The 16,593-nt window shown below is 36.7% G+C and overlaps 1 protein-coding gene across 5 annotated transcripts in view; it reads right to left on the bottom strand.

Moving 5' to 3' along the window:
• NRIP3 (nuclear receptor interacting protein 3) overlaps nt 1-16,593 on the bottom strand; it is a 41,416-nt gene that overhangs the window by 16,389 nt on the left and 8,434 nt on the right. For 3 of the 5 annotated variants that reach the window (XM_034417044.3, XM_034417046.3, XM_034417047.3), the window contains exons 2-3: nt 11,178-11,357; nt 9,062-9,144 (exon numbers count right to left, since the gene is read on the bottom strand). In XM_034417044.3, coding sequence (XP_034272935.1) covers nt 9,062-9,144; nt 11,178-11,357 — 263 coding nt within the window. The remainder of the gene's footprint in view (nt 1-9,061; nt 9,145-11,177; nt 11,358-16,593) is intronic. The other 2 variants (XM_034417045.3, XM_087879012.1) reach the window with 1 other exon arrangement.

The raw sequence follows: 16,593 nt of genomic DNA, 5'->3' as shown, positions 1-16,593 counted from the left end.
TGGTCATAAGTCATTTTTTTCAGTGCCATTGTAACTTTGAACAGTCACTAAGTTAACTGTTGTAAGTCGAGGACTACCTGTATTGCAATTCAAAAAACTTAAATCACTGATTTTCTTTGCTTCTGCTGTAATTTCTGAATATTCTGAAGGATGTACTTCTTTTTATCTATGTTCATTGCAGTTATGCCATTTCAATTTATATTGTTTATTACATGATATTCCATGCTTATTCCAACAACCTCAAAATAAAAGAGATTTGCGCCCTGTAAGCAGTTAGAGATAATATTGTAACATCAACAACAAAAATAGAAAAACATTCTGGTTGCACAAACTTGCTTTTCTTAATTAAACACTGAAATCTACAAAATGGAACCAAACACAAAAGGGTGGATCAATGGGAGGTTTTTCATTACCTGCATAATTGCAAACCTGCATTTGAGTTACTACTCGGATCCTAATGGATGCTCACTGCTGCCCCGTCCTTAGGTTACAGTAGATTCCTTTAGAATTTTATATGGTTTTTCTTTTTTTGTTTTTATGGATGTACATGGTGTACACTTTTATTATTGCAGATAGTCCTCGATTTACAACAGTTCACTTAGGGACCGTTCAAAGTTACTATGGCACTGAAAAGAGAGACTTATGACCGTTTTTCACACATACAACAGTTACATCATCCCCTTGATCATGTGATCAAAATATAGAGGCTTGGCAACTGGTTCATATTTATGACAGTGGTCCTGAGATTCCCTTTTAGGACCTTCTGACAAGCAGAGTCAATGGGGAAGCCAGATTCACTTAGCAATCATGTTACTAACTTAACAACTTCAGTGACTCACTTATCAACTGTGGCAAGAAAGGTCGTAAAATGGGGGAAAATTCACTTAACATATGTCTCACTTAGCAACAGAAATCTTGGGCTCAATTGTGGTGATAAGTTGAGGGCTATCTGTATTTATTATTTTTGCCATTATAAATTGCCCAGAATCTTATGGATTTGGGAGGCTTCTAAATTATATAAATGACTATATACATACATGCATATATATTGAATGTGCTGTTGCTATTTTTATAAAGAAATTAAACAGGAAATCTATGCTTATCAATTTTTGTCTAACAAACTACCAATAGATTCTGATTTATTTTCCCGTCCATCTTTATCCCAGAAAAGTGATTGTACAATTAAATGAATCTGGAAAATAATTTTACAACTAAATTAAATTAGAACTTGGCTTTTACATATATAACTCTCATAACTGACTTCTTCTTAGTTAGGCTTTATGTATTTGAATCAATTTTACATCACAGTGTACTGGAGTCTCACCTGCTGAAAACACTTTGATACAGAAAGCTTGCTTTACATTCTGAAATGTTCTATCTTATGAAGTTATAGAAAACCAAGTCCACAAGATGCTACAACCTCAACACCATACCCTACTTAATTTTTTTATAAGTACTACATGCATTCCTTCATACAAATCTAGAGAATTTCAGAACAAAGGAGAATAGGCATACTATGCCATGTAAATAGGGTTTTGTGAACATCATTTATTCTTAAAATGAAAAAGTAAGTGGAAACAATAACAATAATAGTTATGGGTAACTGCAACAGGGTTAGGAAAGATCTAGTAAAAAGAAAAATCTGAGAGATATGCCAGCAATGAGGGATTTTCTAAGCAACGTTCAGTGTAAAATAGAGGACATCACAAGACAATCATTTCTATAAAGTATGTGCTCAGAAAAAGCAGAAAGAGAAAACAATGTAAAATCACAACAGAAATGAATGCTACCCTATCCTACTGTGATGCTGAAAAGTGCAGAAACTTGAAAGGGAAATTATGCATAAACTGCACTATAATATGTCATTTTAAGTTTCAAATAGGTTCCATTTAATAGGAGAAATGGATTTCTCCTGGGCAATTAAAGCATAGGATTTTTTTAAAAAGAAAACGACAGTATTATGCAGTCTCATGCAGTAGAATAGCTTTAGAAGAGACAACAGATCAAGAAAAAAAGATTGTGGATTATGAAAAAAATCCTTAACAATTAGTGTTAATTAAAACTCTGTACACCCAGGAATGCTAAATGGAATTTGAGTGAGGGTTTCTTACCTCCCGCCTTGAAAGAGGCGGTAGTGAGGCCCCTCCTCAAGAAGCCTCCTCTGGATCCGGCTGTTTTGGCAAATTACTGTCCTGTCTCCAACCTTCGCTTTGTGGTGAAGGTTGTTGAGAGTGTGGTTGCGCGACAGCTCCCACAATACCTGGATGAAACTGTCTATCTGGATCCGTTCCAGTCCGGCTTCAGGCCTGGGTACAGCACGGAAACGGCATTGGTCGCTTTGGTTGATGATCTCTGGAGGGCTCGCACAGGGGATGTTCCTCTGTTCTGGTCCTATTAGATCTCTCAGCGGCTTTTGATACCATTGACCATGGTATCATGCTGCACCGGCTGGAGGGGTTGGGAGTGGGGGGCACCGTGCTACGGTGGTTCTCCTCCTATCTCTCCGACCGGTCGCAGTCCGTGTGGCAGAGGTCGACCTCAAGGCACCTTGTTTGTGGGGTGCCGCAAGGGTCGGTCCTCTCACCTCTCCTGTTCAACATTTATGTGAAGCCGCTGGGTGAGATCATCTGTGGATTTGGGGTGCGGTGCCATCTGTACGCTGATGACACTCAGCTGTACATCTCCACCCCAGACCACCCCAATGATGTCCTTGAAGTGATGTCCCGGTGCCTGAAGGCCATGCGGGTTTGGATGGGGAGAAACAGGCTCCGACTCAACCCCTCCAAGACCGAGTGGCTGTGGCTGCCGGTGTCCCGATATAGCCAGCTGGTGCCATCGCTGACTATTGGGGGCAAGTCATTGGCCCCCACGGAGAGGGCTCGTAACTTGGGCATCCTCCTGGATGCACGGCTGTCTTTAGAAGAGCATATGACAGCCGTGGCCAGGGGGGCTTTTTATCAGGTTCGCCTGATACGCCAGTTGCGTCCCTTTCTGGATTGGGACTCCTTATGCACGGTCACTCACGCCCTCGTCACCTCTCACCTGGATTACTGCATTGGTCTCTACATGGGGCTCCCCTTGAGAAGCACCCGGAGGCTCCAGCTGGTCCAGAATGCAGCCGCGCGGGTAATTATGGGGCGACATGGTGCTCCCATGTAACATCTCTCCTGCGCGAGCTGCACTGGCTCCCGGTGGTCTTCCGGGTGCGCTTCAAGGTATTGGTTCTCATCTTTAGAGCGCTCCATGTCTTAGGGCCCGGGTATTTACGAGACCACCTTCTGCCACCGATAACCTCCCACCGGCCAATCCACTCCCACAGAGAGGGTCTCCTCAGGGTGCCGTCGGTCAAGCAATGTCGACTGACGACTCCCAGGGGGAGAGCCTTCTCTGTGGGGGCACCCGCCCTCTGGAACGAGCTACCCCCCAGGAAAACGACTGATCCCGGACCTCCGTACTTTCCACCAAGCTTTGAAGACCTTCTTATTTCAGCAAGCCAGGCTGGCTTAAAATTTTAATGGGTTATTTTATAGGTAAAGGGTTTTAAAATGTGGGGAAGCCAAACTGATCTAATTCTGTTTTAATTTATTTTAACTTTTATATTGTATGTATTTTAATCTTGGCTGTTCACCGCCCTGAGTCCTTCGGGAGAAGGGCGGTATACAAATTTAATAAATCTAATCTAATCTAATCTAATCTAAGTATGGGCAAACCATAAATTTTAATTTTAAAAGTTGAAAGAGTCACTTCTGTGTTCATCACTTCAAGGGAGAAAAAAACCAGGGAATTTGTACATTTCAATTCATTTCCCCCTTAAAACTAGAAAATGTAACACTTTGAGAAAAACATCATCTGTGTTTTCAGGAATAAATCAGTCATGTTGATAGCTGTACAAAAGGAGACACCCACAACCAAAGAATCGTGGTAAAACTAGCAATTAAGCCAGGCGAACCTCACATTTTGAAGTTTCCTGTTGTAACAATAGATTTGACAATGTAAAGTGCTTTTGTTGAATTTTTCATTGAATTTCTAAGGCAATGTCATGCATCCCAGCACCAGTTACCTTATCTAAGCATGGGATGGAACCGAAGTATGTTCTATGCAACCCTTCTGAATAGTCAGTATTTCTGACTGAAATAGATGGCTAAAGAAATTATTTCCATATGCTAATGACTATACTCAATGTTCTTCTTCCTGACACCATTATTATTCCCACCTCAATAAATATAAGTTGTAATTTCTTTGATGGAACAGCACAAAGCCTATATGAGTTTTAAATTAAATTTTATCCCCAGGAGTTTGGGGGTTAAACCTTCTGTGATTTAGTGTGAAATTTTGCTATCTAAGACGCAATTTATGAGCTTGTCTGTCACAATTCACTGGCATGAAACATCTATTTATTATGAGATTCAAAACTTCAGTTCTCAAATGTTCTGAGACTCTCTCCTCTAACCAAATATTATTGAAGGGAGATCATGTGCAAATAAAAACACAATTAGGAGAAGGAAGAGAGCACAGTTTTTAGAGATCAAATCCTATATGTCAAGGATAGAGAATGTGAAATCCCAAGAGCCTTATGCAACCCTCCAAAACCTTGGTAGATCCACAGAATGCTCCAAAATTTGCCTTCATATTGTAATGGACAACAAGATTAAATATATTTTAATTAATGTTATTATGTTTATATTCAAATTATATATTTAAAACCTTGGCCCTATTCTCCTTTGGAATGCAGCTCCAGCAAATGAAGCAAAGTCTAGTATGGCCCTCAACACCCCGCCAAGACATTAGTGCTATATACTATAACTGGTAGTTGGAGAAGGTAACAAAATGTGAAAAAATAAAACATATTTTGGAAAAAAATTAAAGTGGGATTGAAAATATTACTGAATATACCGAGTAATCAAATAATCATAGATCCAGTGGGTGGAGGAATAGAATGAAATGCCTTGAAGAACGATATGGCTGGAATGCAACACAACATTTTATGACGAGTCCTGAAAGCCAACATTTCATAAAGTAGCAGGATAGTTTCAAGGGCTGCTCTTGCAATGTCTTTGGCTAGTGTTGTACAGAGAAACTATATATGTTCCAACTAAATAAGGTTTTTAAAATAATGTAACAAATCAATCCTCACTTCAAAGAAGACCCTATATAAAAATGGAGTAAAAGAATCTAACTACTATATTAATAAACAAAATAATCTATAATCAATAGTCTACATTTTATCATGCCTACTTCTCACTTTAGCTAACAAGTAGCACTTCTGAGGTGGTTTACTGGCTCAATCCAATAAAACAATAAAAATGTGGTTATGATTTATTATTTTGTCATTCTCAACAGCTTGCTCCACAAGCTCAAATTTTTGACAGTATGAAAATAGACATCGTTTTCCCAAATTTCCTGCCAAACAGCTGTGAAAGGCATGATTACAAAGTTCAGGCTTCCCTCATTCCAACAGTTCCATCCCATATAGCTAACTGGGACAAATATTTAAAGAGGCACCTAGAGAGTCAAAAGTGGTCCATCCCTGTGCTGAAATAAGGGAAGCCTCACCCTGTTTTCCAGTCTTGCGTCAGAAATATACAGAAATAAAGGTGCCAGCTACTCTGCGGGAAGTAATACTAACTTAGTGTAAAACTCCTACTAAATGTATAATGATGACTTTGGGTAATGAGACTGTAAATTGCTCAGCAGCGCTCAGTTCATTACAGGCCCAACCACTGAGAGCTACAGTGTTATATAAATAAGTCATTAGAGTTACAAAAACCTGGCATTTATTTTCTTGGCAATCAGTGTGGGATGGCCCCTGGGCTGTAAATTGTTATTGCTAAAATAATCGTTTCATGGACACCAAACTAAGAATTATCAAGGCTATTTGAGAAACAGAAAAAAATAGACCAAATTACCATTGGGATAAAATTATTTCCCAATATGTAGTATCATTCTAAATTTATTGAAACACAGTTTGCTTGTTCCAGATTTATGTTGTTTAAACTTATTAAGAATTGGTTTAAAAGACCGATTCTCATTTAGCTGTTTCAGCCTGTTTCTAGGGAGATTTTTATACCAGTTCAGGAATTTGCAAACATTGTTTAACAAAAGATTATTGTAAAGGAACAATAGAAAAGCTATCTATCTATGTATACTAGATGCTTCTTTCAAGATCATTACTCTATGACAGAAAGAGAGGTGCTACGGATGCCCAAAGAAATGTTGCTTGGAGTCAGAATATTTGATTCAGTACTACTATTACTAATAATAGCTCTGTAATTTACTCCATAATTTTCTTTTCTCCCTTTTTGCAGTAGCAAATTCTTAGCTCAGCTTGCAACTTCAAAGGTAACCTTAGAACCTAAATCTGTAACTGAGCAGTGCAACCAATAATGACCTAAGCTTGTAAGAGCAAGAGAATTTAATTGCTGTACATCAGTTGCTACAGCCCACAAAGAGTATTGCTTACCCAGACTGACTTCCGGTTGACGTCACAGTGAAAATGGCTTGGAAAATAGTGGGCTCCACCGAGCCCTGCGAAATTCAGCTGGTAACCGCTGTCAGGAGACCCTACGGAGTCAAAGCCACCTTGTAGGGGCAGCGAAGAAAGGAGAGGCGCTTTGTGGACCACGAGGAACTTGCAATTTCCTCATTAGGTCTGAAGCAAGCTCTCCTGAACAGAAGCAGGGACGATGGCCATTTTTGGCAGTCACAAGCTGGGACAACTGGCATCATAAGATTTGTGCTGGAGCAGTCCGTGGACAGAGCATTGAAACTGGGTGAGATAACTTCCAACTCTTACTCCAAAGATTTAATTTTAAAAAGATTTTAAAATATAGTCTCCAAGCATCAAGGAAGCGACGATTAGACACATGGAGAAGATTAAAGACTGAAAATTAAGAGGCAAAAGAAATGCCCAAGGGAAGCTTTAAAATACAGAAAGCCTGGAAAAAAGCTTAAACAATTTGAAAGGTGATTTTTGGGAGAAACTATCTTGCTTATTTGTATTTTTAAACACCCTGGATTTATTGGATAATCAGCTGTTTAAGGTTGGACTTGGAAGCAGGACAGCCATCTACTGGAAGAAGAGGAGCACTACAGTGTCAGTACTCTTAGTGAAAGTGAGGTCCAATACACATAAAGTCTAATACACAAAATAGAAGAAAGTAAATAACACCTGGAAGGTGGCCTGACCTTGACTCTATTCTAGAAGACGATTTGGATATTTTGAAAATACCTAATAAGTTTCTTTTTCCTCATGAAGATGAACTAAATTGCAAATAACTAAACTTTATTGAAACTGGCTATTGGATTTGAAAGATTGGAGGAACCTAGTGGATTAATTTGGATTTGGATTATTAAGGCTATTTGACAGAACATTCTACAAGGCAAAAGAAGAAAGGTGATAGAAGAAAAGAGAAAAGAAAAAAAGTTACATAAGACTTTAAAATTTGGACAATGGGAAGATATGTAATTGGAAAAATCACAAGGCTGTAAACTACTGAAGAATTTTAAAGATTATAAATTTAGGGGATTTGGAGGTATAACTATGGGATTGATTGAATTTTATTAAATTGGAGTTTTTAAATAATGGGACGTTGGAACCAAAGACGTATACTGAGTAATCTTTATTAAATTGTTACTATAGGGGATAATAGAGGCAAATGAAGAAATAATTTTGATGCTCAAAAACATGCATGAAACTATAAAGAACAATAAGGAAACAAGGGGATTGTCTAAAGATAAAGAAATGAATGTAAAAGCCACTCAACAATTGGGGGAAAAAGATGAACATGATATTCAGAAAATAGATGAGAAATTAGAAGAAGCAGTGGAAGGAAAAAATCAAAATGAGATGCAAGAAGATAAAGATAATGAAGAGAAAGGATTAATAAGTAGGAATCAATTGGATAATTCATTAAAAGCTTATAATAGAACAGAGGGGCAAAAAAGAAAAATCTCTTCAAAAAAGGAAAAAAGTTTAGAGAAAAAAAGAAAAATATTTTTTTAAAAAAGAAAGTCTTATTGATGGGTGTTCAAATAATACAGCAGAAAGAGACAAAAGGCAACCCGAAGGGAATGTTCAGTAGGTATAAAAATATCAAAAAGAGTTATAAGACTCCAAGAGAGAGAAATAAAAGGGTGATTAAAAAGTCAATAAATGATGGAACTCCGAAAAGGTTAAGAGATGATGGATACTGATAAAATATATTAATTAAAAAATAGAAAATACAAATAGGGAAAATAGTAGCATACATGTTAACAGATAATAAGGGCCTGGTGGCTCAGCAGACTAAAAGCACTGTGATTAACACCAACTGTCTGCAATTACTGTAAGTTCGAATCTCACCAGGCTCAAGGTTGACTCAGCCTTCCATCCTTTCTAAGGTAAGTAAATTGAGGACCCAGTTTGTGGGGGCAATAAGCTGACTTTGTATAAATATACAAAAGTATGAAGGCTATTGCTTAACGCATTGTAAGCCGCCCTGAGTCTCCGGAGAAGGGCGGCATATAAATAAAAAAAATAAATAAAAAAATAAAAAAATAATAGAATCTATTATAATTAAAAATAAACTAAACTTAGTAGGTGGAAGTTTGGGATTAGGTAATCTAATTGTATTATTAATATTAATAGTGTGTTAAAGTATATTGTGAATTTAAACTTTTAAGGATTAGAAATTGTGGGGATTTTGAGATATATTCCCACGATTGATTAAATTTTGTTAATATTTGGCCTTATTAGTAGCCCTAGACATTTGCGATATTGAAATTATGGTGGAATAATAAGTAATTTCCAAAATATTAAATATTAGTAACTTAGCAGGGGATAACAAATACATGGCATAAAGAAATGTTATTTATGTTTAAATGAATTAATGGAAAAAATGATAAAGAATTATAAAGAGAGAATTGTACTGTTAAAGTTGGAAGATTATGCATACTTATTTGTATTATTATTGTTAGCATTGTTTAAAAAAGATTTGACCCAATCAATACACTGTCCACAAAATATGTATGGTGTATATATTAAAAAATAAACAAAATATTTTAAAAAAAGAGTATTGCTTACCCTAATCTCTCCAGACACGCAGAAGAAATTATATTGCGTTGGCATCCAGTATCAACTACAACTTGCAATTCCTTCCCATTACACTGTAGAGAGAAAGAGAGCATTTTTGCAAAATGTCAGCTGATGGTAAGTGAATTATCTGTATTTCTATTGTTTTTTAATATAGTTTTAGGCAAAAAGTTCTATTTCCATTCCAACCCCTAAGCATTTGGGACACAACAGCTGTGGTCGTAAACCCTTAGCCACACTTGACTTAACTAAGGGTTATTCAGTTTTTCCAGAAAACTTAATACAACAAAGTACCATAAATTAACAGCAGGGGGCTGAAGTTGCACAAAATGCTTGACTAAAGTATAGTTGAATAATTTGTGGTCCAATGGGTCATACAAACCCAGTCTTTGGATTTCTTTTATTTTTATACTGCTTTTTATTTAGGAGCTCAAGGAAGCACCAATAGCTCACAACAACTCTGACATAATGAGAATATATTTCACAGGGTTGACTTATTGGGTTCTTAATGTTCTCTGAGCTTGCATCTTTTCCTGTGCACCTAGCCTGATTATATTACCTTGCAGGGAGAGAAGCACACCAAGAAACAAGCATCGTAATAACTCTGTGACATAAGTTGAGCAAAGAGACAATGACTCACCCAAAGCCCACCCCATGAACTAATATTATTAAGAGTGGTTTCATTTATTAAAGGTCAAAGCCCTGTTATGTAGCCAGTCTATTTTTGGGACTATTAGATGGGAAAACAAAATGGAGAAATTTTAAGAAGTCAAATGCTGTTAGATAATCTATGTGAAAAATGTTTGCTGAAAAAAAAAAGTTGGGATGTATATGAAAGTGTACTTATGCCCACTTTTTATATGGAAGTGGGGGTTGGATATGACAGAAAAAAACTAACACGATGACTGCACTGGTAACGGGGTATTTAAGAAATTCATGATGCATGAATGTTACCATGGATCTTTTATTGTTCCTTGAAGTGGAAATTATATATTTTTTCTGTAAACTGTTAGTCAATTCCCTGAAACCAGCCATATGCAAGTTTAATAAGTATATGTATGTTGAAATGTTTGTTCATAAGAGATAACAAGTGAGAATTGAATTGCAAAACAAATATATGAAGGAACAATATGAGTTGAGCAAAAAGGGGAAAATAGTAAAATCACCATGGTTTGACAGCATTAATAAAATCCTGAAAAAAGGAAAGTAAGAAGTTTCAAAAGCAAAAGGCAATATATCAAACAGAGTGTAAACTCGGTGAAAGCAAAGATGGTTTGTAAAATCAGAAAAGTACAGAGAAACACAGTAAATAGTGTGGAAGTAAACTAGATTTAGCCAGATTTTATTTTCTCTTACTTCTTTCTTTTCCTTTGCATGCTATCGTTTTATTATTTTTCTGTACTGTGCACAATGTTTACCAAAGGAGAACAGAATTATATTGTTTTATTGAAGTAAGACTGGTTCACACATGAAAGATGCATGACATACACAAGACTAAAATGCAATCGCCTAATATGTCCTCAATGAATTGTGTAAACTCAGCCAGTTTATTTAATTTGCAGGCAATTGGGTTGAGTCAATGTTTTGTCTAGTGACGGATCTCAATAGATATTGCTCAGAACATGGGGAATAACTCCAGGGCTTTAGGACAGAAGCTGAGCTATTGGAAGTGATTCCCATGATCACAGTTAAATCAGAGGAATAGCTGTGTTAGTTGTAATACAAATCACACAGGCTACATTTGTTATTCCTAAACCAACAGCATAGCTCTCAACTTCACCCTCATGCCTTCCCTGTGGATGGGTTCCAGAATGAATCTGAAAGCTCGGAAGACAAAACCTCTGCTCATAGAGACAACACCAGATTAGATCCTGCAACATTATCCTGGGACACATATATCACCTTCATTCATGACTTTCAACTCTGATGGTTAATCCAAACAAGATACAGGCAGCCCTCAACTTTATCCTCAGATTTGAGGAGGCCTGGAGCGGAATGCTCCTGAGTCCTGTTCTGGAAAGTTCTACTACTTCAGATGTAGGAATACAGAACCTTTGAAAGTAGAGGAACTGGACTAATGGGTCTCCTGCAGGACACAAAAGCTTACCTGGCAGCAGATGAGAATGAGGTCCTCTTCCTCTGTCTTGGGGGGACTATCCAGTTTCATTTGATTCAGTTTATTTGTCTGAGCTGAGAGATCATTTTTCTGAGAGCACGTCCCTCGGCTGTGCCGCAATCTTGACATATTTGTTTCCATGAGGCGTCTCTGCAAAATGTTGTGTGGTTGCTTAAAAAGAATTCAGGGCATGGGAGAAAACACAGGTAAAGCAAAGCCAGACTGTAGCACTTGGCAGTCATTTAAAGTTTCAAAGATCCAATGTTTAAAAATTAGGTACTGATCAGTAGTGATTAATTAGTAATGGATTGTTGTCAGCATCTGAATTTAAGTTGTAATTTATATAGACAAAGCAGCAACCATTACATTTATACTGTAATAGTCAAATAAAAACATTTGTGCCTATGTCAGTTATGACCCAATTTTCAATACACAAATCTAATTCATTTACCACATCATCATAATTTAATTTATCCCTGTTTTAGTATATATCCCATTAGAGGCTGGGTGCACTTAACAGATTAAGGCAAAACCAGACAAGCATACTATGTTTTATGATAAAAGAGATCCTTCCCTGAAATAAGGAATCGTTTTCTCACTCATCTCTCAGTCTTGCTCTTATAGAAATGGTCAAAGAATTCAGCAAATGTATGAGAGAAAGAGCATTCATGTATCAGCTTGCTCTTGCCCATAATGCAGAAATTGATAGAGCTATTAGAAGTAGAGAATCTTGGCATTCTTTATTCTGTTCTGCCTCCTGAATAGCTGGCAAAACTTCAAGTCAATGTTTTTGTATGTTAGTGTTTTGTGCTTTCAAGTCAGTTCTGACTCCTGGCTACTGCAAGGATAAAGTCATTCTGAAAGTCATTTGCCAAATTGCCTTCTTCCTAGAGTTGAGAGGGAGTAAAGGGCCCAAGGTCATCCAGCTGGCTATGTGCCTAAGGCAGGAGTAGAAGTCGCAACCTTCTGGTTTTTACTGGTGTGCCCTTTTAACCATTACACTAAGTTGGGTCTCTTATAACAGCTTGGCACAAAAAGAATTTCAGATAGTGTTGCTGCTTTTGCATATTAGCCTGATAAGCTGCTACACCTTCAAAAATCTTTTTCTTTCCAAAAATACTATTCAGGGACACCAGAAAGGCTCTTAATACAATGGTTATCACGTTTTGCAGGGAAAAGGATCTTATGTTCAAGACATAATTCCATGTCTGAGAAATAAATCCATCTGAAATGCTACAAATTTTCTGACACTGTGGACTAGGAGAGTTGATGCTTCTAACTCCCATTAAACTCGGCCATTCAGAGTGAATTATGCAATCTGTTGCTAAAAATATAGAGGACACTGCCATCAGCCAATCAGATGCTAACATCTTGACTCAGTGGCCAGCCCCTGAGCTAAAACAACATAAATGGAATACATAGCTATCGCTGCCCCTTCCCATGTTTTCAGTACATGCGCTGTGCTTTATCTGGCTGTTTTGAAGAAAAAATGAGAGGGATGAAGGAGAGGAAAACTCCCTGACAATCCAAGTCTTCACATATAAACCTATATATCTACTAAAATTAGTGATGATGGCATGACATTGTCATTTTTCCTTTGTACTGAGAGACTGGAAAATGGAATGAGACAACAGTTCAACACATCCTGGTTATATGAAAAGAGAAAATCAAAGCAGGCACTTTTCTACAAAAACTAGAAAATGATTAGAATTATTAAGTTTGCCGATAAGGTTGCCTGAGAAACTTATTAAAGAATTCTGAGTTCCAAAAATGGGAAGTATAGTGAACAATATGGGAAAATAGTCCCTATAAATAGGAAAATAACCCCTTGCCAAGCCCCACAGAGGTCCAGTGTTGTAAACTGCAGAAAAGAAGTTGTGTTAGAGCAGAGCTGGAAAAAAATCAGCTCAGTCACAAAAGGATGATGTTGAGTGATCAGACAACCATTTGTCTGAAATGGTATAGGGTTTCCTGCCTGAATTGGGGGTTGGACTAGAAGACCTCCAAGGTCCCTTCCAACTCTGTTATTTAATTCTAATATTGAAATGGGAATGGGGGTCTTCCTGTTTTCCCATAAGATTAGTTTCCTGTAGGTATAAGTTTGTTCCTACTATGAAAAATAGCCTGTTATTTATTTAACTTAAAATCTCCCTTTTTTATTTTGTAAGTAACTCAAGGCAGCAGCGAAAATATATAGTGCTCCTTCCTCCTCTCATTTTCTTGAGGACCAGAACTCTGTGACGTGGGTTGCACTGAGAAACAGTGATGGCCCAAGGTCCCCCAACTGGCTTTCATGCCTAAAACAGGACTAGAACTCAGTCTCCTGGTTTCTAGCCTGGTGCCTTAACCACTAGACCAAAGTGGCTCTACCTAACTTATATGACCTGAACAAGAATAGCATTATGATGCTAAAGTCATTAACAAGAAACTACAGACTTAATGCAATTTACTTGTAACTGACTCTCAAACATACCCTGAAGTAATATATGTACAAACTAGTTGTGATTTGAATTGTCTGATCCCAACTCAATAGTTCTTTATACCTGGAGACCAAGACATAGGCCACAAATAGTAGCCAGCATCTCATTTTGATAGAAATGGATATTTCAAATTGTATAATGGAGATTATACAATTTTAATAGATGAGTGAAAGTATCTATCAGTTTATGGGAAAGAATAAATATTGTGAAAATGAGTATTACTTCAAGATTGATATATATTCTAAGATGATGTCTATGTTAATTTTACTTAAATAAACAAACTGCTAAATTAATGATTAACTTTTTTGGAAAGCTCAAACTCCAAGCTTTCCTTGTCAAACATAATATAAAAATCCATATTTTTAAAAAAATTGCTTTCTTTTTCAATGATATCACTAGGCACACTTGTAAACTTGTATTACCATTGTTTTATTGACAGTTGAAAAGAAAATATATACTGATAACATGCAGGGCTTGAAACTGGAATTTCACAAGTTTAAGAAATGTTGATATATTTCTTTTGATTTTAAAATAAGATTAATTCCTAAAAAAATCTTTTTTCAAGTTTATTAGACTCTTCAAAGGTTGTTTAGAAAGTCTACAGAAAATCTATTTTCCTATGCTGGAGATGTAATATTTTTGAGGTGTTTACATAACTATCATCATGTCCCTTGTTAACTTATTAACTGGATATTCTTGCTATAGTAATTTTTTTGGAAGAAAAATGAAGTTTAAGGATGTCCATGTGTTTTTAAATTATGTTTAAATGATTTGTCTATTTATTAAAAATTCTGGATTTATCATGCTCAAAAGGTTTTTTTTTTAATGAAATGTGTCAGCTCTCATATTCTAAATTGATTGTCTATCAATAGAGGAAAAACCAGGTAATGTGATTCCTTGTGGTCAAGATTCTATCTGCTGTTTAAAAACTGAGTTGCAGCAATTTTTCTATTGATGTTATTAGTATTGTATTATTTGATTTAACTGTCTTTTCTCTTGTTTGTTAGGTTGTTTTGTATAGTACATCTCTCTCTGTGTATGAATATCCGTATACATACACATATACATGCTGTTTTATTTGTATTCACAGCAGTGGTGAAATCTAAAATTTATTACTACCGGTTCTGTGGGCGTGGCTTGGTGTGGGGGGGAAATATGACTGGGTGGGCGTGGCCAATTATTTATTTATTTTACTTTTAAAACCATTTTTTAAAAAGCCTCTGCCGATCAGGCAACTCAGCTTGGATCGTTAGAGGCATTTAAAAGAAAAAAAACCCTTTTTTTCTTTTAAATGCCACTGCTGATCCAAGCTGAGTTTTTAAAAAAGCTTCTGCTTTTTTTTTAAAAAAGGGTTTTTTTCTTTTAAAAGCCTTTGACGATCCCAGCTGAGCCGCGCAATCATCAGTGGCTTTTTTTTTTTACTTTTAAAAGCATTTTTTGCCGGAAGAGGTTGTAGAAAAAATGCTTTTAAAAGTTAAAAAAAAAGCCTCTGATGATTGTGCGGCTCAGCTGGGCATGTGGGGGTGGGGGTGGCAGGGATTTTTGCTACCAGTTCTCCGAACCACCCGCCTCCATTGCTACCGGATCGGGCGATCCGATCCGAACCGGGAGCATTTCACCCCTGATTCACAGGTTTTGCTTTTTTTTCTTGGTATAATAATTCAATATTAAAACATATTTAAAAATTTTTTAAAAAACACCAAGGATCTCATTTCAGATCCCAATGCACTCAATATCAAGCTGTCTAAATTCAATGATAAAGGACAGAATTTCAGAGAATTTCAGTCTTTTCTGTCTCATGATGCTTATATATCTACATTTACCACTGGTAATATACAGAATCAAGCCAGAAGGTCATGACTCCCTTTTCAAATTGTGAACCACACAAAGGAAATTGAAGAGAGAGAGAGAGAGAGAGAGAGAGAGAGAGAGAGAGAGAGAGAGAGAGAGAGAGAGAGAAAGAAGAGAAGATAAAGAATGGAAAGGAAGGAATGCTTGTCTAATTTGCAGCTGATGCCAAACTAGGGAAATTATGTAATACTCAGAAGGCAAAATCATAATTCAAAACAATGAAATCCTAAAAATTATGTTTAATCACAGCCCTGCACTAGAAGAAAAATCAAAGGCGAAGATACAGAAGACATGATCTGATAGCAATATGTGGAAAAAAGATTGAAGAGTCTCAGTGGACCTTAGCTGAATAGGAATAAACAATGCAACGAGGCAGCTACAAAGGTTAACACATTTTTGACAGAACATTTAATAGAAGGATAACCTTCAGAGTGTGGGAGATGACTCCACTGCTGGTATTGGTTAGACCACCCTTGAAAGATTTGCCTCCAATCCTGGACATCATAGTTTAAAAGACATGTGGATAATAAACTAGATTGGTTTCAGAGATAAACTTCCAGAAAGATAAGATACATGAAAACAAAACCCTAAGAAGAAAGAGCTGGCTATGTTTACCTTTCAAAAACAAAGAGACCTGGCAGTTTCTACAAACAATTAAAAGACTGCCATTTCAAAATGAAGGAAACCTGAAAATGAGGCACAGAGATGTGTCAATAGGTTGAAATTAAGAGAGATTCGCGTTGAATAGCTAGATGAATTTCCTGATGTTAAGTGTGGCATAGAAGTGGAAGAGTTACCTAGGACACTAATAGACTCCTGTTTGCTAGAGGTTTTCAAATCAGGAGCTGGGTGGTCATCCAAGAGATGATTTAATGGATTTTTGCTTCAGAAGTGGATTGAACCAGATATTCTACAACCTGGAGAATTAGAAAGTTTACATTATTCAAATTAGACATGGAACATATGTGGCCTTCAATAAACAAGTTTCTTCTAAATGCTTTATTGATCTGTATGTGTATAATTTGCATTGTAATGATGCCTGCCTATTTTCAGCAATGCTTAGTTTTGGGTAAAGG

The sequence above is a fragment of the Pantherophis guttatus genome, chromosome 1, assembly GCF_059756535.1.
Source record: "Pantherophis guttatus breed Tessera chromosome 1, ASM5975653v1, whole genome shotgun sequence".
NCBI lineage: Eukaryota > Metazoa > Chordata > Lepidosauria > Squamata > Colubridae > Pantherophis > Pantherophis guttatus.
This window is presented reverse-complemented; position numbering and strand designations above follow the sequence as displayed.